The 27,248-nt window shown below is 44.9% G+C and overlaps 1 protein-coding gene across 1 annotated transcript in view; it reads left to right on the forward strand.

The window, feature by feature from the left end:
- TMEM132B (transmembrane protein 132B) overlaps positions 1-27,248 on the forward strand; it is a 452,449-nt gene that overhangs the window by 284,616 nt on the left and 140,585 nt on the right. The window contains exon 4 of the mRNA XM_032244022.1: positions 21,371-21,557. Within this exon, the coding sequence (XP_032099913.1) occupies positions 21,371-21,557 (187 nt within the window). The remainder of the gene's footprint in view (positions 1-21,370; positions 21,558-27,248) is intronic.

The raw sequence follows: 27,248 nt of genomic DNA on the forward strand, positions 1-27,248 counted from the left end.
TGTGCAATAAACCACTGTGTGTTTGTAGATGGTGTGGGAGGGTGTGGAGAAAATCACACATGGTATCCTTGGCCACCCCCTTCACTTGCAAATCTGTCAGTTATGCAAAGAGCTATTGTTGGCTGGAGACATCTAACCATGTTGATAGCATGTCTCAGAGATAACATACGGCTTCCTAGCAGAGAAATGGCTGTGATTACATAATAGGACATTGCCGTCGATGTGCCACATCTCGTTAGTCTGTGTTTTATAAACCAGCCAGGCTGGTCCCCTGGTGGAGGGACTCAGAAAACATGACTCAGGAGACAGGTACAGAGGAGATAGCCTGATTCTGGTTGGCAAGACCAGCTTACACTCCAGGCTGTGGGGTCCTTGCAACACATTTATTTACTTTGAGATACTAGGGTCTCGTGGGGCTTGTTCTGATGCTTTGTGTCCTTCCATACAGAGGACACTGGTTAGTGGTGTCTCTGGAGGTGCCTTCCAAAGAGCTTCCCACACAGGCTTCCATTGATTTCATTTCTAGTAAATCAGGTCTCTTGCCCAGAGGTCATGCAGGCTTCCTTTGGGTTATCTTTGGAAAGTGGCCTGGACTTGTTGACAATAAGCTTGGGAATGCTCAGTTAGCAAAATAATCTCTATAGGACTGCCCTTTGCGTTTGAGATTTCTTTTTAGTAAGTCCCACAACATTAATTGAGCCAATTCATTTGGGAGAAGCAAGGCCTCTACTGGACCTTTGGTGTGGTTATCATGTTTAGTTGAAATACCAGCTGCAAATAAGAAGCTCCCAAAGCTTAGCAAAATCACAGACCATCCCAAAAGCATATCTGCTGCCTGTATAGACATTTGATCTTGTATCTCCAGCTACCTGACAGGCCCTAGTAAAGGCTAAAATTTTGGCAAGCTGTTGACCAAATTTTGCATTTTGGCCTTTCAGAAAGGTTGGACTTGAGCAAGGCTGATGGAGTTGAGAGCTTCTTCGTTTGGTTCTCAAATAGGACTCACAAACACTTGTAAGTTTGAATTATCTAAGCAGAATGTCTCAATGTTTGGCACAGTTGGCATTTCAGGCTGGAGGAATCTCTGGTGGGAGGATAATGAGAAGAACAGTAAAGGATGATTTTACTTTACGTGGGAAAGCTGAATCGATATCTAGGTGTTTTTTCTATTTAGGGATCTTCTCCATTATTTTCAAATGAAGGGTGTTCTGGGCATTGTAGGATGTTCAGCAGCCTCCTGGCTTCTACCCACTGGATGCTGCTGGTAGGACCTTCCCTGACCCTGGGGTGACAACTGAAAATGTCTGCAGACATTGCCAGCTGTTCCCTGGGGGACAAAATTGCTGCCATTTGAGGACCACTAGTTTCAAGGAAGCTAGAGGGAGGCAAGAAAATTCCCATTTGAGGACGTGGCAGTCTGAGATTCCCCTCCTCTTGCAGGGGGTGAGGCATGGAGGGCTTTATTTGGAATGCTGTAAGAATGTTTAACGGAATGTTCCATGTGAAATGGAAGGGGAGGGATTTTGTGGGATGTCAATCTAGAAATAGAAAAATACTGGGTACTGTCAGGGAAGAGTAAGGTCTGAATGCCTTGAGGGGCTGTGAGGTTATGTGGATGTCCTAATACCAGGCAGCAGGCTTAGGTCAACTTGGTTGCAGCAAATGAGGAGAGTAGATTTTTGTGTTATGGGGTCCAGCAAGAGACTAATCAGTGGTGGGTCTCTGATTTCCCTTGTGCTGTTGAGTTAGGATCCCCAATGCTTGTCCCTACCTTTCATGTACAAGTAGAGAGAGAGGCATATAGTAATTGGGAGGGCCTAAAGGTAGGGAGGTTTTGAAGGAAGTCCTCAAACAAACAGAAGACAGGCAAAGATAGTTCAGAGCAAGGGTTTTATGTCAGCTTTTGTCAGATTGAATAAAGGGACAGCCAGTTTGGAAAAGTTAGAAAACTTTATAATTTCTTGCAAGGCTGAGAAATCCTTCAGCTTGTCTTTGGGTAATTGGATGGGAAAATTCACAAACAGCTTCCTATCTTTGAGAGAAAAGAGACTTTCCATTTTGTAGAGAATTGCCAGATAAAATACAAGATACCCATGTAAATGTGAATTTTGTATAAACGAGGAATAATATTTTAGTATATGTATATTCTATGTAATACTGCTCTCTGTTCCATACAATATTTGAGACATACTTATATTAAAATTATGTTGTTTACTTAAAATTTAAAATTAACTGGGTATCATATAATATTATATAATTTTATATATATATATAAACTTAAAATTAAAAAAATACACATATGTATATATTTTATGTGTGTGTGTGTATATATATATATATATATATGTATATATTTTAAGTTCCAGGGTACATGTGCAGGATGTGCAGGTTTGTTACATGGGTAAACGTGCCGTGGTGGTATGCCTCACCTATCAACCCATCACCTAGGTATTAAGCCCAGCACACATTAGCTGTTTTTACTGATGCTCTCCCTTTCCCCACCACACCCCTGACAGGCCCCAGTGTGTGATGTTCCCCTCCCTGTGTCCATGTGTTCTCATTGTTCAGCTCCCACTTATAAGTGCGAACAGGACACTTCTTATTTTTATTTGTTAAATTAGGTTCCAAGTTTTGTGGGATGCCATGGCTGAATAATGTACATGGGTCTGACATTTTTGGAGCTTATTTTTGGATATTCTCTGTCCCTTGTATGCTAATATTGACAGGTGGAGGGGATCAGTTTTGCAAGACTCTCAGTCTGAAGCATAACAGATTATTCGTGTATTATATGGGGCAGAGCACAGGTGGATGTCTCTAAGGTTAAGTATTTGCAAGAGGTAAGAGAATACTTCTGCAAACCCTTGGGAAGTAACTGTTCAGGTGTAGTACTGGTTTTCCAGTTGTATGAAAATAGGGTACTTAGTTCATTTTGTGCATGTTTGTGTACATGTGTGAGTAGATGCATGAGTGTGCGTATGCATGAATGCACGTGTGTGCACATGTGCACATGTATAGGACCTGTGTGCTTGAGTGGAGCAAACTTACTACACTTTGAGATCTTTGCTCTTGCTGGAACCCTGATCTTTGTCCTCTGCCACTGAAATCTTAGCTCTCAAATCTCTCCTCTTCGGAAAGCCCTCCTTTCACCACTTTATCTAAATGATCTCTCTCCTCATCACTTTATCCTGTTTTATCTTCATCTCTGTGTATCTCTGCATCCAGTAGAATTGGCTACTTTATAATGTGATAGCAAACTACTCCTAAATCTCAATGGTTTAAAATTACAAAGGTTTTTTTTTTTTTTTCTCACTCAAACTCTGAGCCCTTTGAGGTTCAGCAGGGGAAATCTGACAACCAGTGTCTCAGATGAATGAGGGAGCACCTCGTCTTGAACGTTGTGGCTGTGGCAGAGGGAAACAGATTCATGCTAGTAACTAAGTACATATTCTGCACTGAAGGAAGATACAAAATGGGTTGGTCAAAACTAGTCACTTGACCCTGCCCAATCTCAAGTGGAGCAGATGTGCCGTCCTCTTGTGTGTTCAGAAAATGGGTATCTAGAAGTATTTGGGAAAGGTCACTGATTATACCAAATTCATGATTGAATAGTTGCCTTATCTATTTTTTGTTTGCTTGTTAACTGCTTCTTTCCACTAGAATATAAACTCCAGAGGAGCTCACTATTGATCCTAGTGCTGAGAAGAGAGCTTGGAACAGAGTAGATGCTATAAGATATTTCATTGAATGTTTGAATGAATAGGTTATAATCCATAACTTAGAGACCCAGCCAGAGTGCACATTTGTGAAAACTCTGGACAACTCTGTGGTCCCACTTCTTTTTATGTTCCTTGGCTTCTTTCTGATGTTCTGGAACTGTCCTAACTTTAATCATTTGGTTTCCATTAGAAGTACACGCATCTCGGACCATGTGTTCTCACTGAGTTCTGCCGCTGCAGCCTGCAGACTCCTGATATCTCTCGTTAGGGTGCTGGCTGTCCAACATCAGGGAGAGCAGACAAATTATTGCCTTAAGACGAAAAGAGTTTTCAGAGAAACTAACTCTGCAGGTGCTGACCTTGGAGGTTCAGATCTAAGAGAGGATTTACTCTTCGCTTAGATGTGAGCCCTGAGCCCGACCCCCTCCCCTCCCCGGTCTGTGCTTTGTCTCCAGGCACCCTGGGGACCCCCGGGTGGTGGTGGGTGTGTGGGAGACATAGACGTGATGTCAAAGGTCAGCTAGCTCAATGGCCATCACACAGCCCCTCATTAGTGCAGCCTGGCTCAGCCAGCAGAACAGGTTTTTACCTTTCATCCTATTGTTTCAGGCCAATTAGTGGTCTTTTTTCTCAGAGGGTCTGACCTGGTGCCAACTCACAGCATCGTTATTTGGAATAGTTTTCATTCCTTGAGAACATACACTGGTGGACCCGTTTCTGAAAATAAGATTGATGTGCAGTGAGCATTGGGCAAATTCAAGGAGGCAGTACCTGAATCCTGTGTGAACTTGATGTGCCTTTCCCTGGAATCTAGATAAGTAGCTACCTAAGTCATGTACATGAGTCCTTCCCCTGTCTTGGGGCATCTTATTATGTTTTTGCATCCTGTAACTGGGTAGATGAGCAGTCTTGTGAGATGAAAGGGAAGACTCCAGCCTCTTACTACCGTGTACTATAACTGATGAATAATTCTGGTTCACGCTTGCTCCTCAGGCCCAAATTAGTTTCACTTAATGAAAATATGGCAGGGTAAGATTGGGCTCAGTTCCATGTAAAGAATTTCAGGAGTGCTTGAAGAAACACAATCAGCAAAGGAGAGGCTAAAGAAGTTACATGCACATATTTTTTTCTATTTGTAGTCAACTTAAGAGGTAATTACTTTGGAGTAATTGGCCTATAAGAAAGATTTTGAGGCTGTTGTAGTTAATACAATGGGCCAAGTCAGAGATGTGATGGAATCATTGGGTGTTAATTAATTGATGACAGGAGAATTTCTGTTTCCTGGAGGAGAGCTCTTCATGTAGGGAGATTAACACACGTAGGGATTACAGGAGCCTGCAAATCCCTCCCATTGACTTTCTGCTTCGCTGACATTTATTGAAAATCTGCCAGGTGCGTGGAAGGTTACAAGAATTCTAATTTGATTGTTGACCCAAATGGCCTTCAGAGTGTAAATCTATTTGTGGACTTCTCCCAACTCTACCAATTTCAAGGTTAATGAGGTTAAAGAGTCTGTTTGGATTTGTTTTTTAATGTCTCAAGGTGTTTGCATCTCTCTTTCTCTTTTCTTTTTTTTTTTTAATCTTTATTAACAATTATTAAATCAAAAGCAACTGCACTATTGGGTTTTAGAGGGAAGATGAAATGTAAATGAAATAATTTTGGAAAGCCCTTTTTTATTTGAATGGGTTGGTCACAAATACATATATTTGATTAGAATGGAACTTCAAGAAATGGAACTTAAGGAAATTTTATTACTCTTCCACTGAGGAGTGAGTCATTTGGAATGAGCCTCCAGGCTTCACTTGCTTCCTCTGATGTTGGAAATCTATCTTTCCTCAACTAGCGTGAGTGTGGAGCTATTACATATACTTCTATGTCTGTACGGGAGAGAGAAACACTTGCCTACAGACCCACAGCTGCAGACAGACAAATAGCAATATTTGCTGTTGCTCAAATTATTCCCACCTGTGGCTCCCACATATTTCTGATTAGGTTCTAAGTGAGCTTGTGTGTTCCTATGGCAAGACCCAGTATACAGTGGCTATCAGCCATACAAACAGAAATATCTGGGCCTTTTTTTCCTTTGCTCTGGTGGTCCTGAAATAATTCTTGGTGACCCAGTGGTGCCATGTGCTTTGGGAGTGAGTGAATCAGAGGTAGTTACTTTATTTTTTAGAGGAAGCTGGCTGTCATTTGTGATACTCCCTGGAAAAGTTGTCCTCATGTTTTCCCTGTTACTAAATCCGTTGTAACAGCACCTGCCTGCAAAACATTAGCACTGGTGATTCCTTGCCTAATAAAGTGGAGGAGCTGCTACAATGTTAATATTCACACAGATGACAACTATAAACTCGGGAGAAAATGCAACAAAGAGCTATTTAAAGGATGCAGAGAGTGACCAAAAGCAGCAGACACTTGGAAGCAGGGAATGGCATTGCATGAGTCTCTCATTTTATGACTTAGACACTGGTGGAAGTACCCATGCAGGAAAGCTGAGTTGCAGAAAGCTCAGTCTTACTGACTTGAAGAACCAGAGGCAGTGTTTGGGGCAACCACAACCACAAGAAAATGAGGAGAGAATGCTGGGGAAAAAGATTTAGAGAAAGGGAGGCCTCACATTCTGTATATAATCTCTGCCCAAATCTACGGCTAACCCTGGAATCATACATGCGCTATGAAGACTCCAAGAAGCTCAGATTAACTCCTTATTTAATAAGAAAGTAACAGCATGATTCTTCAGACATATGTAACAGAATCCAGAGTCTCTACAATGAATTGTTCCATAGTGTCGGGATGTGATCCAAAATTACTTGACATGAGAAGGAACAAGAAAACAGGACTCACACACCAGAGGAAAAAACAGTAAGTAAGGACTTGTGCAAAGGTGACCCAGATAATGGAATTATCAGGCTAGGGTTATAAGGTAGTTATTATTATTATATTATAGACATTAAGGAAAATATACTCCTAGTGAAAGCAAATATATGAAATGGAGAAAAATAGAAACTATAAGAAGAATAAAGTTGAAGTTCTAGTACTGAAACATATAATGTCTGAAATAAAAAAGTTTACTGAGGCCGGGCGCAGTGACTCATGCCTGCAATCCCAGCACTTTGGGGTCCAGGGCAGGTGGATTGCCTGAGCTCAGGAGTTTGCGACCAGCCTGGTCAATATAGTGAAACCCCGTCTCTACTAAAAATACAAAAAGTAGCCGTACATGGTGGCGCACGCCTGTAATCCCAGCTACTCAGGAGCCTGAGGCAGAAGAATCACTTGAACCCAGGAGGCAGAGGTTGCAGTGAGCTGAGATCGTGCCACTGTGCTCCAGCCTGGGTGATAAGAGGGAAACTCTGTCTCAAAAAAAAAAGTTTGCTGGGGAGCTTACCAGAGGATTGGAGATGGCAGAAGGGTCAGCGAACTTTAAGACAGGCCGATGGAACTCGTTTAGTCTGAAGAACACGGAAGGAAAACATGACAATGTTAATTAAAAGAGCTCCGGGCCCTGTGTGATAATAGTGAGTTTTCTATGTGGAATTGAGTCCAAAAAGAAGAAAAAGGAAAAGGGACAGAAAAAATATTCAAAGAAGTAATGCTTATAAGTTTTCCAATTTTGTAAAATACGTATCATATGATGTATACTTGTCATATGACCAAGCAAACATACTTCTAGGTATTAGATTAAGATCAATGAAAACATATGTTCATACAAAGATTTCAATATGAATGTTTACAGCAGCGTATTCATTTTCAGTCTAGCCAAGAACTGGAGAGAACTCAAATGTGCATTAACTGATGAATAGATTGATAAACAAATTGTGCCCAGTTATAGAAAGGACCTTGCCTTGATGGACACACAAACATGGATTAGCCATCAAAGCCTCATGTTAAATGAAAGAAGACGGATACAAATAACTCTATTATGTGTGATTCCAATTTTTATGAAATTCTGGAAGTGGGAAAAGTTGAGTGAGAGAAAGTAGATCCATGGTTTTCAGAGTTGGGGTGTGTGGCAAGCGAGTTGTCTGAAAGGGCCGTGAGAGCACTTTTCAGAGTGGTAGGAAGGTTCCATATCTTGAGTGTGCTGGTAGTTACATGACTATGCACTTGTCAGAACTCACGGTATGTTCTTAAAATACATGGATTTTATTTAACGTAAACTGTATTTCTATGTAACTTTTGGCTCTTTCCATGACGCTTTCTTAAGTGGAATATAATTTTTGAAAAAAATACCTTATCAAATACTAACCAGCTTAATGCACATAGAAGGATTGAGAGATAGAAGTCATCTCTGACATCAACATGATGAACATGCAGCTTCAATACACTTCTGGGTCTCATGCCAGCCTAAACTTTATAAACTAAGGTGTTGAGAAACATAAGTTTACCCTGCCCCCATGGCTCCTCTGTGGAGGGTACCTTTTAGTTTGTAATTAGTGGTAGGTGGGTAACAGCTGCCTACTTGGTATATTCTTGCGTTATGAGTAAATGTAGAGCACCTGTGTATTAATAAAAATCACCTATCTAAGAGCAAATAAATATGTGGATGAGAATCTGCTTGGGGCCTTCAGCCTGGAGCGCTGTCAGCCTCTCAGCTCTCAGGCTGTTGGTCCTCTGGATAGACCTACTGTTTTCTACCTGGCTGCCTCTCAGTACCTTCAGGCCACCTTGGTGGGGGGTCTCCAACTGAGCTGGTTCTCGGTACTAAGGTACAATCGTTTGCAAGGACAGAGCGTGGGTCTTATATCTTTCTTGTTTGCTAATACTTCATATTTTAAGGTGCTCAATAAAGAGAAGATTGTTGCCTAATAAGGTAGGATTCAAATATTATGTCTGTCTTTTTGAGATTCCAGTATATCACGGCATTGCCATTCCAAACTTCTGCAGGGTGGAGGGAAACTCCTTTGCAGGAAAATTTTCAAACAGAAATTTCCTCATGCTCTTATGGAATGTAATGCAGAAGGCCATAGATGAATATTGAAATTGGAAGAGTGGGATGTGAGTGGTGCCCGTATTGACCTAGGCAGGGCTGGGCACAAACGAGACCTCAGACACAAGGATCAAAACGTTACAATCTAAGGAAGCCAAAGAACACAAAAGTCCTGTCTTCCTGAAGTCAGGAAAACTGCAGCAGCCCATTTATACCCACTGGAGGTGAGACGTGCTCTGCATGTGAAGGCGGATGAAGGACCCCTTCAGTGCCCACGCTGCTCTAACTGGAACCCCAACTCTGCCGGGCAGAAGCTGTTCTGGAGAGCTGCTTTTCATGATCACACTGCAATTTAACATCCATCAGGGAAATGGGAAAAAGGCACTTGGGGCTGCCATTCGGTGATGGTCCAGAGGGTTTGGAGCGCCAGTCCTTTCTCTGGGGCATGGCCTTCTCTACAGAAGCCTCCAGCAGGCAGGAGGATGTCACAAGATGGACAAGGGCATGAGTGTGCACATCATGGGCACAACTTTCCTTGTGAGCAGGCGGACCCTTGAGGGCTGGTGCCCAGGACCACTCCTGCCCAGCACTGACCACCAAGCCCCACCCCCGGGACCTCCCACCTCCCCATGCCCAGGCCAGGAAATCATCACCCCTGCAAAGGCTCCTTGGAGGAATGATGAGGTCGGTGGGCTGGGGAGGGGGTGCCCATTTGCTGGTCTTTGATCTTGCTTAGGCTCATTGCAGTGTTTGACCACCAGTAAGGATGGGGACCAAAGTGAGAACACCTGCTCCAAGGTGGCAGGTGTGTCCCCTCTCCAAGCTGGAGCAGGCTCCCCGGGCCAGGAGGACTCGCCTCTGGCATTTCTTGCCAGCAGGCTCTGGGATGCCCTGATGATGCTGTCGGTGTTCAATTTGGCAGATTTGTCACCCACCGGGATTCCCTATTTATTTTATTTTATTCATGTATTTACTTTTTGAGATGGAGTCTTGCTCTGTTGCCCAGGCTGGGGTGCAGTGGTGCGATCTCAGTTCACTGCAACCCCCATCTCCTGGGTTCAAGCAATTCTTATGCCTCAGCCTCCTGAGTAGCTGGTATTACAGGCATGTGCCACCACTCCTGGCTAAGTTTTTTATTTTTAGTAGAGACAGGGTTTTGCCATGTTGGCCAGTCTATTCTTGAACTCCTGGCCTCAAGTGATTCGTCTACCTTGGCCTCCCAGAGTGCTGGGATTACAGGTGTGAGCCACTGTACCCAGCTGAGAGCCCCTCATTTAAAAGATTATGCATTCATTCATTCACTCACTCATTCATTCATCCATCTATCCATCGATGATATGTTTGTGGAGTGCCTACTATGGTACTTTCCTAGGCACTGTGGGGTAATATAGGGAACATGCAGACAAAAATCCCTGCCCTCACGTGGCTTGCAATCTAGTGGACAGAAATAGCCCAATGAAAGAAAAATAAATAAAATAGACTTATGTTTGATGGTGCTGTTGAGAAGCAGCAAGAAGGGTGATGGGGATCGCCCTAGCTTAGGAGATGGGTCTTTCAGTAGGGTCATCAAAGAAGACAGCACTGAGAAGACAGCTGTTGAGTCTGGTCCTGAAGGTGTAGCTGTCACAGGGAGGAGTGGCCCAGGTAGAGGCATGAGCTAGCACAAAGGCCCTGAGGCAGCAGCGTGGCTGGAGCTGGAGGAGCAGTAAAGGGGCCCTGGTGGCTCAGGCAGAGTGAGCAGGGAGGGCGTGGGGCCAAGTGTTTAGGGAGGTATCTGGCCATAGAGCTAAGGGGCCAGGTATAGATTTTTGTACGGACTTTGCCTTTTATGTGAATGAGATGAGAATTCCTCGGGGTTTTGAAAAGAAGAGAGAAGAATGTCTGACAGGTTCTAACAGCAGCACTCTGGCTGCTGTGTGGACAGCAGAGTGTAGGAGTGGTGGTGAGAACAGAAGCAGAGAGATCAGGTAGGAGGCTACTGCAGTCTCTCCGGCAAGAGGCAACGGTGACTTGGCCCAAAGCAGAAGTAGTAGATGCAGTGAGAGTGAAGGCATTTAAAATATATATATTTCCAAGGTAAAGCCAGCAGGCTTTCTGGACACATTACACATGCACTATTAAGGAAAGAGAAGAGTTAAGGACAACCAAGATTTTGACCAGAGTAACTGGAAGGATGGATGGAGTTGCCTTTACTGGGGAAGACTGCAATAAACCTCATGATCTTTGCACCTCCTAACTCCATCCCTTTGAGAGTAGTAAATTCTCCAGTAAGTACAATCAAATATCTGCGGCCTTTCAATTTTGCTCTAGGTGAATGCGAGCACTCTTCTGATCTAGTGTTCTGCAGGAAGCTTATCTTGGGCTTGATCTTTGTAGGTCAGCCATGAACAAAGCCCTGGTCATCTCATTGTTACAGTCCCCTTAATGGAGAGCCCAGTGTAATCCTTTGTGCGTGATGTTGCTCCTGTACCTCAGCAGGGAAGACACCAGGCCTGGGCAAAAAAATTGGCACTGATCGCAGTTGCAGCTGCCAACTGGCCCCTGGTGACCAGAGAGGCCTCAGGGTGCTGATCTTATAGGAGCCCTTCACGGCCACCTGGGAAAACCTAGCTAAGTGGTGTGCATGGGGCATGACCCCAGGACCTGCTCTCATTAGCAGATGCTTCCACTTGGTAGAGTCAACTTGCCTGTTAGGCATTCGAAGAATCCCTATTTAATGAGGCCCTTCCCAGCAAAGGTGCAGAGTGATCCTGTGCAACACAACAGGTGAAAGGTTCCAATCAGAAGCAGACTCTTTGAAAAGTAATTAGAGTTTTCTTTTCTTTTAAGATAGAGTCTTGCTCTGTCACCCACCCTGAAGTACAGTGGTGCAATCTCGGCTCACTGCAACCTGTGCCTTGCAGGTTCAAGTGATTCTCCTGCCTCAGCCTCCCGAGTAGCTGGGATTACAGGCATGTGCCACCACACCTGGCTAGTTTTTGTAGTTTTAGTAGAGATGGAGTTTCACCATGTTGCCCAGGCGGGTCTTGAACTCCCGGCCTCAAATGACCCTCCTGCTTTGGCCTCCCAAAGTGCTGGGATTACAGGCATGAGCCACTGAGCCCAGCCAGTAATTAGAGTTTTCTGTGTGTGACTCTAATCTTCACTTTCCCCTATGGATACGTAACTGGCACAGGGCTGCGGACCTAGTGGTCACTCAGTAAATGTGCATGTATGAATGCATGAATGTCACATTCAGTCTCTCTCCAGCATGGACTGTGGCATCAGAGGTGTGGTGGATCCTGGATGTTCTGCTTTGTAGCTGTGTAACCTGCCTGCGCCAGGGCTTCCTTGCTCTCTAGTTATGGGTACTGTTCATCACTTCTCCTCTGGGTGTGAAGGAGGATTGCCCTTACGGCCCTGTGGTCAGATGGGGCCACGTGACCAGTCATCGCTTCCAGGCCAGAGCATTCTGTAGTTAATGAGGAGAACAACTAGACCTCTCCTTTCCTGTTGGGTTGGAGATCAGATGTTCTAGACACAGAACAGAGTATATAATGCACACGCTTGTGTAAAAGTGGGACAGAGCATCACACTTTTTCATGCTGGTAGATGATTCGAATATCTCTGCAGGGTTAATAAGGAAAGGATTACTTGGTTTGGCTGTGGGGAGTAGATTTTGCAGTCTGGGGAGGTAGCAGTAGAAGGAAGACTATTCTCTTCTTTTATATTTTTGGAATTTTACATCCTAGGAATGGATTATCTATTCAAAAGTTATATGTTATGAATCAAAATCAGACACCCAGTTCCACTCTGAGGTGAAGCCGTGAATGTTTGCCCCAGGAACCTGAGGACAGTATCAAGATCCGGCCCTCTGTCCTTCATGTCTGGAGTCTGTCATCTGATTTCTGATATCTGTCAGTATGGGTTTGCTTCTCTTTAAGACCTGAATAGAAATGGATTCCAGTGAGAAATCCATTGTCCATTTCTTATGTAGCAAGCATTTTCCTCCAGGTTGGTAATAGAAAGGAACAGAGACGATTCTGAAAAGTTGTATTTAGGAAGCTGGTATAAGATGATTTCTGAGCCACTATTTGCTGGAAGGGTTTTGGGATGTTGTCAGAAAGATAGAGGCAGTAGGAAAAAAATTGTGGCAATTGTCTTAGCTGTCTCTGGGCTTGTCACGGTGATGCTGATAAAATCAGATAAGCTGGAAGTGAGGGTGAGCTGTTAGTGTGAGAAATTGCCGTGGGTTTGGCAGCTGAGAAAGCGGAGGAGCCTCAAGTATTTGCTCATTATCAAGATTTATTGTTTTCAGCTCTGGGAAAATGTTGGTAAGCAAAAATAAGGCCACTTATGCCAGTCTGCAAAGTACTTCAAAAAAATTAAGAACAGAAAAAGAAGACTCTAACACCCTTTTCCTGTGTTTGGGAAGTGGGGCAATGGGTTGGCCAACTTATTATGTGCTGACTTAGGAATCAGATGGAGAGTTTTTGGAGTATTTACACTGGAAAAATATATTTGAGATTTAAACAAAAGCAGAATAAACCAAACAAGAGAGAGCTGAAGATGGTCACCTTCTATGTTTATGCAAAGTATTTCTTGATTAGAGGAAAGTATAGAAAATAATATAACAGTCATTCACCTACCCCCAGCTTTATCTTGCCACTTGGCTTTATTTTCTTCAAATTTTAAAAGAAATATATTTTACAGCTACAGTTGAAGCTGTCAGTACCTCTCGCTGATATATGATTTCTCTACCCTCTCTGAGGTAGGCATTGTCATTACCATGCATTTTTTGTAGTTTTTACATAAACTATAGAATTATTGCATATATGTTTACCATTTTTATAAAAAGTATTATTCATATACTTTTGCAACTTGATTTTTACTCATTTTCTTCTATTTAAAAACAATTGAGGTATAATGAGCATGGTATGTAATCCATCTTTTTAAAGTGAACAATTCAGTCATTTTTAGTATATTCATAAAGTCATGGGATCATCACATCACGTAATTTCAGAATATTTTCATTACTCCTGAAGGAACTCTCCAGCCAGCAGCAGTCACTTCCCATCCCCCCACTTACCCCAGTCCTTGGAAAACACTGATCTACTTTTTGTCTTTATGGATTTACCTGTTTCGGACATTTCATATCAGTGGAGTCATACATTGTATGGTCTTCTGTGACTGGCTTCTTTCACTTAGCATAACCCTTTTAAGATTCATTTGTATTGCAGCATTTGTCAGTAATTCATTATTTTTATGGCAAAATAATATTCTATTATATAGAAATACCACATTTTGCTTATCCATTCATTGCTTGATAGAAAATTGGGTTGCTTTCACCTTTTGGGGGGGAATCAACTATAAGGATATGGAGATGTTTCATGGAACCCAAGAAAAGTATTGTTGTGGGTTCCAGGAACTGCAACCAGAAGTAAAAATGTACCAGAAACTCTGGAAATATTTATTCTAACTTCTGCCCTGTGATTTTCACTCTGATCTCTTTTTTTTCAGTTTTTAGTCTGCCTGGTAGAAGGGGTCTGCACAGCTGGTTAGATTTTACATCTCTGCTTGAAAAAGCATCCCAGACCAAATTCCAAATTTTCTAGCTGGAAAGCACATTCCTAGGAAGTGTCCCTCATCCAGTTGAGGTGAGGGTTCACTGTCAACCAACTCCAGCCCATGGCTAGAGACTGAGTCTCACAGGGTCATGCCATGTCCCGCCCTGTGGACAAGGGAAGAGTGGAAGTAGGGACATGAATTCTCAGCAGAATGGGGACTCACTGGTGAGCTGGAAACACAGAGCAAAAGGTGTCTGCTAGAGGGCTCCGAACCAAGTGTGTTTTTTCAGAGATCACAGATGTCCACAGGGACTTGGGGGACATAAGTGAGTGAAGTGGCTCAGGCCTATTGGAAAATTTCAACCCCAATAAAGGGGGGCCGTGTTCTGCCCCAGCTGGCTATGACCACATGGGGATGTGGAATAGTGTTGCCTAACCTTCTCCAGAGAAGCCAGAATTACTATTTTTTGGGGTATAGATTCTCCATATTTAAAAATATTGCCAGCTGTTTCAAATTTGATAAAACATGATAGTGGGGATGATTAAGCAAAGTGCGGCTTTGGCCGTGAGCAGCTCAGTCATATGAAGCTTCAGCCTCTGGGCTTTCTATGCTAACTTCCCCCATCAGCCAGAAACGCCGTAATGGAATCCCATTTCTTAGAGTATGTCCATCTGGTATAGTCCTAGATTTTTTTTTAAAGAGTTCTATATAGCAGTTTGATTACGGGAAGTCAGAAAATCAAACCAATAGTGAGAGAAAGTTTTGAGTCCTGAAAGATAAGCCTCTGATTTAGACTAGTGGCTCTTAAATATTTTTAACCTCTGGACGTTTGATTGCCAACGTCTGACTGCCTGACTGGTCGACCTGAAACAGGCTTTTCAGAGCATACTCAGAGAAAGCAGAACTGCCCTTGACAGAATGGAAATGAAGAGGTTGTGCCTGGATTTTATGAAATTGCAGAAAAAGATGTTTTTTTCATGCTCCATTCTGAGAGCCAGTCATTAGATCCTGATGGAAAAAAAGTTGTATGTGAGACAGAGAGACGAACTAAAGACCCCCGGTCTGTTGAAGGGACCCGTGAGTGGGAATGTGCCCCACTCCTCTCTGGGACACCAGTGTTGGTGAGGACTCAGGGAGCGGGAAGGATGTCAGGAGGGTAAACAGGGATGATGAAGGGACCCCATGCAGTGGGGGTGTGGCAGCTGCTTGTCGTGTAAGTCCAGCCCCCAAAGCTTAGCCCCAGCCCAGCTTCCCCGGGAGCCTTCGCTGGCATGCCCACCAACACAGCTCTGTCTCCTCCATTCACCTGCAGCTCAGGGACTCTGCTGCACTCAGCACGGGCTCCTCTGAGACCTACTCAGACTGTGTTTAACACTCATTCATTCATTCATTCAACAGATGTTTAATGAGCACCTCCTATGTCCCAGACAACCTTCTAAGTGTGGGGGATACATTCGTGAGCAAAACAGGCACTTACATACTTCTGTGTACATGTACGTGTGTGTGTGTGTGTGTGTGTGTGTGTGAAAGAGGGAGAGAGAGAGAGTCAACATTATAAATAAATAACAGTATGTTAGAAGGTAAAAGCCATGCAAAAGCTACAGCAGGATAAAGGGGTTAGAATCGTGGAGATGAAGTGGGATGGTCAGAGGAGGCTTTACTGAGCTGGCAGCGTTCAGACAAAGACTTGAAAGATGCTCCTTTTTATTTAGCACCTTGTGTTCGTGCTGATTATTTGGGATACAGTTTTCCTATGATTTTTTTTAGCTTAAAATAGACTCATTCATTCAACAAACACTTGTTGAGGAGCAACTTGGCTTCTCATCCTTCAGGTCCCAGCTCAGCCGTCAGCTTCTTACTCCTGAACCCCCCCCTCCATGGTCTCCTGTTGTAATTTGTATTCTATTTTGAAATTTAAGGTGACCATTTTGAAATTGTATTTTTTTGATTCTTAAAAATTGAAGAATTTTGTTTAACTCTTAAAACAACTTTAATTCTTCTATTTTGTGTTCATGATAGTGTTTGTCATTACGTGGTCTTTTATTTTCCTGACTAGTAAGACAGAAGTCTCATCTGTTTTGTCTACTAATGAATCTCAGTGCCCGACACAACAGAGGAATGCCAAATAAATGTTAGTGAATAAAGCAATGTGCCAGGAACTGTAGGGACTACAGTGTTATAATAGGTTTTGGCCTTTGAGGAACTTGCAGTGGCCCAGTGGTGAAGACAGACATGTCTTCCCTAAGCAGAGCATATAAATTGACCTATGGCCTGGAAGAACATGGCTCAAGGCTTTGCTGGCTGGTGGTGTGTCATCTCCCAGAATGCAAATGCCACGCCCCCCAGAGTTTTACAGGGTATCCTGTTGGGTCTTTTAAGTATGTTCAATGAATTAAACAAATACGCATTGAGCTCTACAATTTTTCAGGTGCTGTGCCAGCACTACCGTCAGGGCAGCAACAAGACAGGCACATCTGTGTCCTCATGGAGGTCACGGTCGAGAGGAGGAGTCAGAGGTCCCTGTCTCTCATTGTATTTCCTGAGAGTCACCAGCAAATCCTATCCTGGGACATTTGTTCAGTGTAATCATCATTCAATGTTTACCTTGCTTCTTGGTCACCTTAAAAATTAATGCCTAGAAAAAGTCTCCTAAGAAAAAACAGAGACCTGACACCAGAGACAGCTTCTCTTGCCCTATTTTTAGAATTACCACATGGGGAAAGTGGTACCTTCTCTGCCTGGTAGCTCAGAACCATCCAGAAGTTTGCAAAAATTAATCTCTGTAAATGACACAACTTTCTGGAGAAAAGTCCCAGCTTTCAAGCTTGCCCACTCTTCTTTACTTCTTCCTCCCTCCCTCCTTTCTGATCCCTCCTTTCCTTCCCTGGTCTTGTGAGGCAGTCACTCTGGTGACCATGAGTGACATGTGAGAAACAGCTGGATGTGGTCCTGGGGACATGCTGCTGGGTTGGGCGCCCCATCCCTCTTTGCTGCCCCATGGCTCCTCCTTCTCCTGGCTGGCATGGCTGAGCTGCAGCCGCACTGTGCACTAAAAGCAGCCTCAGCCCCTCCTCAGGGGTCCCAGGACTCCAGAGAGGAGGTTCAGCTTTTATGGAAGGGGAGGTTTCCATGGCGAACAGTCTTTCTGGGAGGCAAGTCCTTTTGGAAGGAAGGTGTGTACTCTAGCTTGAGGGAGAAACAGCCAAGCAGTGTGGCCACTCCACACCAGATTCCTCCTGACACATGCAGACACGCACAAACACACATTCACACATTCTCTCTCCCACACTCACACACTCATTCTCTCTCATGTACACTCACACACATTCACTCACACACACAGATTCTTACACACTCATACATTCACATGTTCTTTCACAGAAACACATTCACATTCTGTCACACTCACATCACACACATTGACACATTATCTCACACTCACACACATTCATACACATTCTGTCTTCCACACACACACCCATTCTCATGCACACTCACACAACACATATTCACACATTCTCACACACATTCACACATTTTCCCACAACACATTCACACATTATCTTTCACATTCACACAAATACACATTCTATCACACACACACATTCACACATTCTCTCACTCATACACTCACACAAACACACATCTACACATTCTCCCTATCACAGACACACTCAGAGACATTCTCTTGCACACATTTGCACACATACACACATGCACATATCCTGTTTCTCTCACACCCTCAGAGAGCTGCATATTCTCTCACGCTGACACACATCCACACATTCTTTCTCTCTCCCACACTCTCCTGTGCACTCCCACACACTCCCACACCCCCACATTCACGCATTTACCCACATGCACACATTCTCTCTCACACACACTCACACACTATCACACTCTCACATGCATGCTTCTCCACTGCAGGGAAAATTGCCTAATGAATGTCTCATGGCTGAAACACTGATCCTGATTCATGAAAGGTGGTTGTAATTATTAAACCGAGAGAATCATGAAACACTTCTTGATATTTGAAAGGCTTATCAAGAATAGATCAGGAACAGGTAAAATTAACAGTTGTGAACTCATTTTCATAGAAATGGACTATTAGCAAGCATACCCATTGCCTAAAAGTATAAGACCTCTTTCCTCTGGATTGAGAGAAATGACCTTTAAAAAAAACCTTGACATAAAATTCACTCTGCCTTAATTACTATTCCATTCATTGCTGCACTTGGGCAGGTTGGTGCAGCTCACAGGCTGGGAAGTTGGAGAGAAGCAGATTTGTCCACAGTCAGAGGGGCTGATCCTGTCATACAGACCCTATCCTCTTTGCCCAAAGACTGGCCACTTCTCTTTCTTTACCCCAGGACCAGAACGTTGATTTTTCAGGATGAAATGGCTGGTGACAGAGCTCATTTCTCCTCTCACTGGATCTTCACTTCCCTAGCATTAGCTTCTCTGAGGTCTACAGAATGCTGAGAACCCAGCAGGTATTGGAAGCAGCTCCCTAGTTCTGGCTACAAAGCACAGTGCTGCCCAAAGAGAAATTGAAAATTTGATCTGACAAGACCCAGCATCTCTTGTAGGAGGTGACTTAACAGATGGATTTGCGGAGAATTTCTGTGACCAGTGAAGAGAAATTAGGCTAGAATGTGGTGGATGGGAAATGGCAGCAGGGCAGGAGGGATGACTCTAGCAGAAAACTGAGCTAAAAACTCAGCCCTTCATCTCTACTTTCTTTGCCTTTCACTAAAGATACCCAGGTAAATAGGGGTCCCCTAGTGGGGAAGGGGGTCCTGTGTGTACACGCTTTCAGTCCTCTCATGAGTTCAGAAACTCCTGTTCAACACACATTTTCTTACAAAACAATCTGTACCAATAGATATTTGAAGATTTATAGACCTGAATGAAGTATGTGCATGAAGCTTAGGCTCAGCTGGGACCACCTGGCTACGTTTGCCCATGAGGGCCCCTAAACTTTTCCACAGCTGTGTGTCCCCTATCACTCATCAAGTATGAATTCATAGTACTGGATGGTACGTGAAGTGAGTACACACCCATTCCCTCATTCCATCCTCATAATTCTACTGAAAGTAGAAAAACCTATATTATCATTATTCATTCATTTTCCAGGTGAGGAAGCTGATGGCAGAAGGTGCATAAATGGCTTTCGCAGGCTGCAGTGCAGGGCAGCAGTTCTCCATCTGCCCTGTGCAGCAGGTCACCACAGGCCACATGTGACTGGCGAGCACTTGAAATTAGGATACTGTGACTGAAGAACTGAATTTGAATTTGATTTATTTTCAAATTATTTTATGTGAATAGCCATTTGTGGCTGGTAGCCACCATACTGGGCACTATGGTATCTGAGAGTTCCTTAAACCTTGGCTACGTGAGAAAAAGATTGCCTGTGACCAGATCTATATGGAGTCTAATGTGGTTTCACTTTGGGTAGAATTTCTCATCAGTAAGGTCAGTGTGATTTAGTTTTGTCAGTGCCATGGCTATATTCCAGCGTTCCTCTGGTACCTCTTGGCATATACAAGAAAGCAGAATGGTGGTTTCTCCACCACCGTTCTATGGGGGTCCCAGTGCAAGGGAGCTGTCCATGGTAGGAGAGTCCATTAGACAAGCAGCAGGCAGCACGTTCCCTCCCTCCCTCCCTCCCTTCCTCCTTCCCTCCCTCCCTTCTTTCCTTTTCCTTTTCCTCTTCCTCTTCCCTTTCCCTTTCCTTTCCTTTTTTTTTTTGAGATGGAGTCTCACTCTGTCACCCAGGCTCTAGTGCCATGGCATGATCTTGGCTCACTGCAACCTCTGCCTACCAGGTTCAAGTGATTCTCCTGCCTCAGCCTCCCGAGTAGCTGGGACTACAGGTGCGCCACTACGCCCAGCTAATTTTTGTATTTTTAATAGAGACGGGGTTTTACCATGTTGGCCAGGATGGTCTTGACCTATTGACCTCATGATCCATCTGCCTCGGACTCTCAAAGTGCTGGGATTACAGGCATGAGCCGCTGCACCCAGCCCAGCAGGTTCTTTTTCAAAACTCTTTCCTCACAGGTTGTGAGTTTGGAAGCCCAGACTGCAGACCTTGCCTAGGCCCCCAGATGCAGGAAAGAGACTTCTCAGCACATGTTGGTCCAGGCAGGCTCATTGGCAGAGAAGGAGAAGCTGGTGTGTGTGGCTCAGGCCTGGCTGGAGCTTATGGATCAGCTGCTCTGCCGTCACCTTCCTTGGATCTGGGTGAAGCTGGATTCACGGGGATGGAAACAGGCTAACGAATCAGGGGTCATTCACAATCCTGTGCTGCATAGCTTCCTGTTTTAACTCTGTTCAGTGACTTCCCTGTCGATGTGATAGCCTGCAATTTACAAGCCCATGTCAATGACAAGGGGCTTGTCATTGACATAAAAATACTGAGGATCACACTTGTCTTTTTCAGATATAAAGAATTCACCAACTTCTTAGCCCCCCCACCTCCAGACACACATATGATATGGCCATTACATGAATTAAGGCAGGTGGGATTTCTTTACATTACTTCTAATCCCATTTGCTGAAATGAGAAATCCAGCATAGTACCTTCTTATGTTGCTCATAGTTTATGTAGCAAACCGTGTAGTGTGTGAAGGTCTTTCCCACTCTCAGTCTCCTGATACTGCCACCCATCTATGAGGTCTCCACTATTATCCACAAATTCTAAAGCCTGGAGAGTTTTAACCACTGGTCCACAGACCCCAGGTAAATAGAAGTAGGAACAGCCAGGGTTCAGGGTGTGCTTTGTGATTGGAGGAGAGGTGGAGCTACATGAAATGATCTGGGGGCCTTTCCTGAGTGTGGAGCTTGGACTGTGGCATGCCCATGCCTGGGCTGGGGAGGGGAGAGCTGTGCATGGCGTCTTCAGAGGTGAAATGCTGGCCGAGCTACTCATCCAGTGAAAGGCAGCCTGCTTTCTGCAACATGGAGCCCTGGAGATGGATCGTCAGCCCATTCTGAGCTGTGGGTTGCTGTTGGGCAACCGTGAATTAGGCTCTGTCAACGCTGCCATGTGACTTGTTGAACTTGGCAGTCATTCTTTTGGTTGAGAAATAAGAATGTGGCAATTTATTACATTCTTGACATTCTCCTGAGTCCGAAGTTTTAAATGGAACCTTAATATGTGTTTGTTTTCCAGAGTCAATGGATCCTTCTATGAGATCTTGCAAGTAGACTTTGGAATTGATAACAGCAGTGACCTGGCTGGGGCCCAGCAGATTACCTGGCAGGTGGAGTACCCGATTGAGGACTCCATGAGTGAGCTGGTCGTCTCCGAGATCTTCGTCAGCCAGACAACCTTTGTGGGCATCGTCCCTCTTGCCATGGTGAGAAACAGGGGGCTTCAGAAAAAGTGTCACAAAGAAATTTTCTTTGAATACAAACATAGTGCACTGTATAATCTGTTATTTCCCATGTACCTGATACACTGTTTAAACAAGGAAAATATACTTAAATTGCAGTTGATCTAACTGCTTTCCATAATGGCTTCTTGGAAGCTATTTAGGGTCTACCGTGTAAATCCTTTTTCATTTGTGGATATTGTGGAACTGTTTCCTGGGGAGCCCTTATTCTTTATTTTCTCAATCTGCATGCATATCAGAACTGAGTGCTGCACTGAGTGAAAACAGTTTTGTTGAAATGCATCGGGGTTACATGGTGGGAACAGTGGCTCTGTATGCCAAGCAACCAGCCCCTTGTCAGTTGGGTTTGTGCTGAAGGTCCCCAGGTAACTTATGGATTGGAAAACTCTAAAATGCAGATGGACTGAAAGAGCCTTGCTGGGAACTGATCACTTTAAGAGGGTAGAGTCCCAGAGTCCACAAAACTGCCTGTGCTTCTGCTTCACTAGCCTGGAGGTGATTGGACATCTTACCCTGAGCTTGGCTGAAGTTATGTTCACAGTCAAGCTCAGGAACCGCATCTGAGATCAGGGTCACGGGTGAGACTCCAGAGCCTAAATTCCAGAGATTCTGCAGAGACAGGAAGTCCATGGATCAGCCAGCTGCTCAATATGCTTTTTCATGCTGGAAATGTTCAACCATCTTCTGCACTGCTTTAACTTTCCTGTGTGGTACCAGAGTGTGGGATCCATGTCCAGATACTCTATAAAAATCTGTAAGTGCTTTCAATCATCCGTCATGCAAGTTAAATAACAAAGTTGAGACTCCTTTGAACCCTACATCTTACAATTAATTAATTCTGCCATCCCCAAATCTCGAGGGTCTCAACTGTGTTGAGCGCATCTCTCTGCTGGGAACACACTTTCCCTATGTCTCCCACAACCGGCTTTTTTTCCCCCAACTCAACTATTAGGGATCCACCTTCTCTGACCTTGTTGGCCAAAACTGGTCCTCCCTTCCCTGCCAGCTCATTACCCTCTACCTGTCATCACCTGTTTTATCTTCTTCATAGATATTATCACTAGTTGATATTTAGGGTTGATTTTCTGTCTCCAGAAAAGTAGAAGGTAGGATTCATGACAGTAGGGTTATCCTGGACAGTTCTGTCCACATCTTTCTCCACTGAACCTGGCACAATGCCTGGCACAGTTAATGTTTGTTAAACGAATGAATGGATCTGTGCTTTAGTCCAAGCTTCCAGGGTCATTGAGTTTTTGAAAATTAGACTGACGGAGATCATCCCTATCATCATTGACCCACATTGTGGTTTGAGGGCAGCCACATCTAGACAGGGAAGTCCTTGTTAGGGAACTGAGATGGATGGGTATGTGTTTTAAGATGGAATGAAGCTGCATCCCTTGTGCCTGGGAACTCATCTGTAAATTCTCCTGCTCAGCTACATCAGGCTGAGGTTGGGGAATCTCTACTCTAAGTCCTTACCACTTTTCTCTATGCTTTGTCTGTAGCACTCCATTCACTGTGGGTTCAGAAGATAACACTGCTGCCATCTCCTCTACCTCCACCTTCTCCTTCCTCCTCCTCTTCCTCTTCCTTCACTTTCCCTCCTTCTCCTTCTCCTCTTTCTTCTCCTTCTCCTTCTTCCTCTTTCCCTTCCCCTCCTCCATTTCCTTATTTCAAAGCAAGTCATGGAAAGAACAGTGGCAATTAACGCTGGACCACCCCTGCATGAAGTAAGGATACTAGGGTACATAGCTACAGAATGTACAAAAAATGGGCTCACAGTTGTCAGAGTCTGACCAGAAGCAGAAATCCCTCTGTAGTTAGAACGGAACAGCTTAAGGACTTAAATACACAGGGAATGAAACAGATGAGAAGCCAGACAGAACAGGAGAGCTGGGCACCCTAGTAAGAGTGGGAATCTGCTTCTACCCCCAGGCCAGAGGGTGAGGGTGGAGGGGGTATTCCCAGAGCCCAGGACTTGGGGGTCACTGCTGTAGCCAGAATCACATTCGAGCAGCCTGGTTAGGGCTGGAGCATGGGAGAGATTCAACTGTTGCGAAGGGTGCTACCTGAGGCAGGGCTGGGAATGGGGTGAGGAATTACCTGGCTTCTGCCTCCCTCCTCCTGCCAGATTCTGCAAAGTCCTTCACTTAATCTCACCCTGCTAGCTGAGACATAAGCTTAGAAAACAGCGTCTTCAGAGGTCAACACTGCTATGACCCAGAACTGATCAGAGGAGGGCCAAGGACAGGATTCGAGGGTGACAGGCTCAAGCCGATGCCATTATCTTGCTGGTTTTATTGCATGATGTGACTCCGGTGAACCAAATCCCACCTGTCCCTCAGAAGCTTGCACATTGAGAACATGGGCACACTACGTCTCATTCCTCTCAGGTCGCCTCTTGGCTCCCTCGGCCCAGAATGCTCCACTAAGGCTGATTTCATATCACTTTTCACTTAAAGGTCAAGTGTGAAGAGGCCTCTCCTGGTTACCCTGGCTGAATTAGTCTCCTCCTTTCTATTTTCACTCATTTGTCCTTGTCTCATGCAGATCCCATCACTGTCTGTGATCCACACTTACTTTATGAGTGTTTGTGTCCTGTCTGTCTCAGTCTAGGTCCAGTCATGAGAAAGAATATGAACATGGAAAGAAGTGTTAACTATGACAGAGGATTGGGATAATGAGGGATTGGTTAATTAGAAGTGAAGAGAACTCTAAAGAATATAGGAATGGCAGACAAAGGGAGCAGCTACTAGGCTGAGGGCTGAACTATAATGCTCAAAGAAGAGGTTTCCCCTGCCGGTCTCCCAGAAGCAACATTTCTGCACAGCTCACTGAATGGCAGATAAGTTGCTGATGTAGCACTCAGGTAGAGCTTGATGGAAATCTGCCCTCTGCAGTGCTAGGGACAGCTGTTCACAGGGTGATGCACTTGCTACCAAACTACTAAAGGTGGACGTTGGGGAAAGCTGCCAGCTGTGAGGTGCTGCTGGCCACGATACACTGCAGGAGTGGGGCGCTGAGGAAGCCGCCAATGCTGGAGAAGGCTCATACATGGCAGGAGCTGCAGAGCGAGGTGCTCAGAATCAGAAAGCCAACCCTTTCCTCCCAAACTGTCTCTTCAGCATGCTCTACCGACAAAGCCTAACATCATGCTCATTGGAAAAGCAAAAATATCGATGTAGGGCTCAGATCTATTTTCACAGAGCAGGTAATGAGGGGTAAACTTGGAGCTGAGAGGCCAAGAATTGATAACTGGCATGTCTTCCCCACTGGATTTCAAGCTCCATGATGGGAGAGGCCATGTTTGTTTTGCTCACTGGCTGTTTTTCCAGCCTGGTGCCGAGTATATAGTATTTGTTCAGCAAATGAATGAATCGTTATGTCTACCATCGGAGCTTGAGTCCATTGGCTAGAGAGCTCTTGCTTGCTGTTGTATTAATTTTCCTGTGCTGCTCTAAAAAATTACCATAACCTCAATGACTTAAAAAAACCTACAAATTTATTAATTTAGAGTTCTGGAGGTCAGAGGGTCCTAAATAGGTTTCCTGGGCTGAAGCGAAGTTTTCAGCAGGGTTGGTTTCTTCTGGAAGCTCTAGGGGAGAATTTATTCTGTACCTTTTCCAGCTTCTAGAGGCCACCAGCATACCTTGGCTCATGGGTCCACATGATTCTCATCTCTGCTTCCATCATTGTATCACCTGCTCTGACTCTCCTGCTTTCTCTTCCATCAATACCTGCTCTGTGAAAATAGATCTGAGCCCTATTTCAATATTTTTGCTTTCCCCATGTCCTCACAAGGGGCCCACCCAGATAATTCAGGATAATCTCCCCATCTCAAGATCCCTGACCTCATCACACTTGCAAAGATTCCTTTGGCCATGTCAAGTAACATATCCACAGGCCAATGGCCTCTCCTGCCTCCTGCTTCCTCCCCAGCTTTCTTGCTAAAGGGGCCTCAGTTGCGGTCTTTGCCCTCTGAGTGGCCACATCCTTTGGTCCACTGGGTAAGGCTGGACCCCTCCACAGCCCCAAGGTGGCATCTGGATTGGTCTAAACTATCACGGTTAGTTCATCCCGTTCCCTTGTGATTATCGTACCCAGGAGGAAGTTGGCTAGTTGGACGAGGAGTCTGGAGAATTACAACTTGCTGTTAAAAAGGAATGAAGCACAGGGACATTCCTGCTTTCTGTCCCTGCGCATGACTGTGTAAGGAGCAGGAGGTGTAACTGTGAGAGGAGCTGTACACACTCTGGGGCGGCAGAGCAGAGAGAGGGTAGGAGGCTGTGTCCTTGCCAGTGTCACAGGTTGCCGAGCTGCCTCGTTACCAGCCTCCTTCCTCTGGCCTCCTGCCTTGTGACATGGTAAACCTGCCCACTCTAAACCCCCTTTGGCTAGCACTTGGCTGCAGCTTGAAGGGTTTCAAGTGAAGGCTCTTCTTAGCCTCCCATCACCCTCCTAGGCTGGCTGGGCTCCTTGCACAGGGGTCATCACTATCAGGAAGGGAGGGTAGGGATGCCATCCACTGTGCCATCCCTCATTTCTTTCTGGAGAGGAGACTCATTCCTACAGGCCCCAGCTGGCTGTGGCACCTTCCTCCCCATTGGTTAAAACAGGGTCGCATACACAGATGTTGGGGGAATGAGGGTCTGGCCTTGTGACCTCACCTGTGGCAGCCATGGGGTGGGCAGTTGAAGCATCTGCACCCATGGAATAGCCCACCCAGTGCCCCTATTGTCCTCTGAGAAGGTGCTGCTGTCCTGGGATTCAATCCCAGGCTTATGATTAAGGACTTTGCTGCCACAGGTGTGTGATACTGGATTCTGTTGGTTGCTGATGATATTTTGGGTAGCAAGTCAGCTTCTACTTCATGAAGTAAATATGTAGCTTTTGGGAGAATGCCTGATAGAAGTAGGAGAGACCCAGGAATAGACAGCAGGTGGAGCTGATGTAGTAGCCAAGCAGGCAGGCTGGCAGAGGGAGATGGCTGTGGTGAGGTGCTCACTCATTCATTCTTCCTTCCCTCCATTCATCCAGCCATCTACCCTTCCATCCACCCATTCACCCTTCCATCCACCCATTTACTCTTCCATCCACCCATCCACCCTTCCATCCACCCATCCACCCATCCACCCTTCCATCCACCCATTTACTCTTCCATCCATCCATCCACCCTTCTGTCCATCCATCCACCCTTTCATCTACTCATCCACCCTTCCATCCACCCATCCACCCTTCTATCCACCCATCCATCCTTCCATCCACCCATCCACCCTTCCATCTACCCATTCACCCTTCCATCCATCCATCCAMCCTTCCATCCACCCATTCACCCTTCTATCCACCTATCTACCCTTCCATCCTCCCATTCACTCTTCCATCCACCCATTTACTCTTCCATCCGTCCATCCATCCACCGTTTCATCCATCCATCCACCCTTTCATCCACCCATCCACCCACCAATCCACCCATCCACCCTTCCATCCATCCATCCACCCTTCCACCCTTCCATCCACCCATCCACACTTCCATCCACCCATTTACTCTTCCATTCATCCATCCACCCTTCCATCCATCCATCACTCTTCCATCCACCCATCACTCTTCCATCCACCCTTTCATCTACCTATCCACCCTTCCATCCACCCATTCAC

Source organism: Sapajus apella, unplaced genomic scaffold, assembly GCF_009761245.1.
Source record: "Sapajus apella isolate SASKATOON/1434 unplaced genomic scaffold, GSC_monkey_1.0 scaffold2, whole genome shotgun sequence".
Lineage (NCBI taxonomy): Eukaryota > Metazoa > Chordata > Mammalia > Primates > Cebidae > Sapajus > Sapajus apella.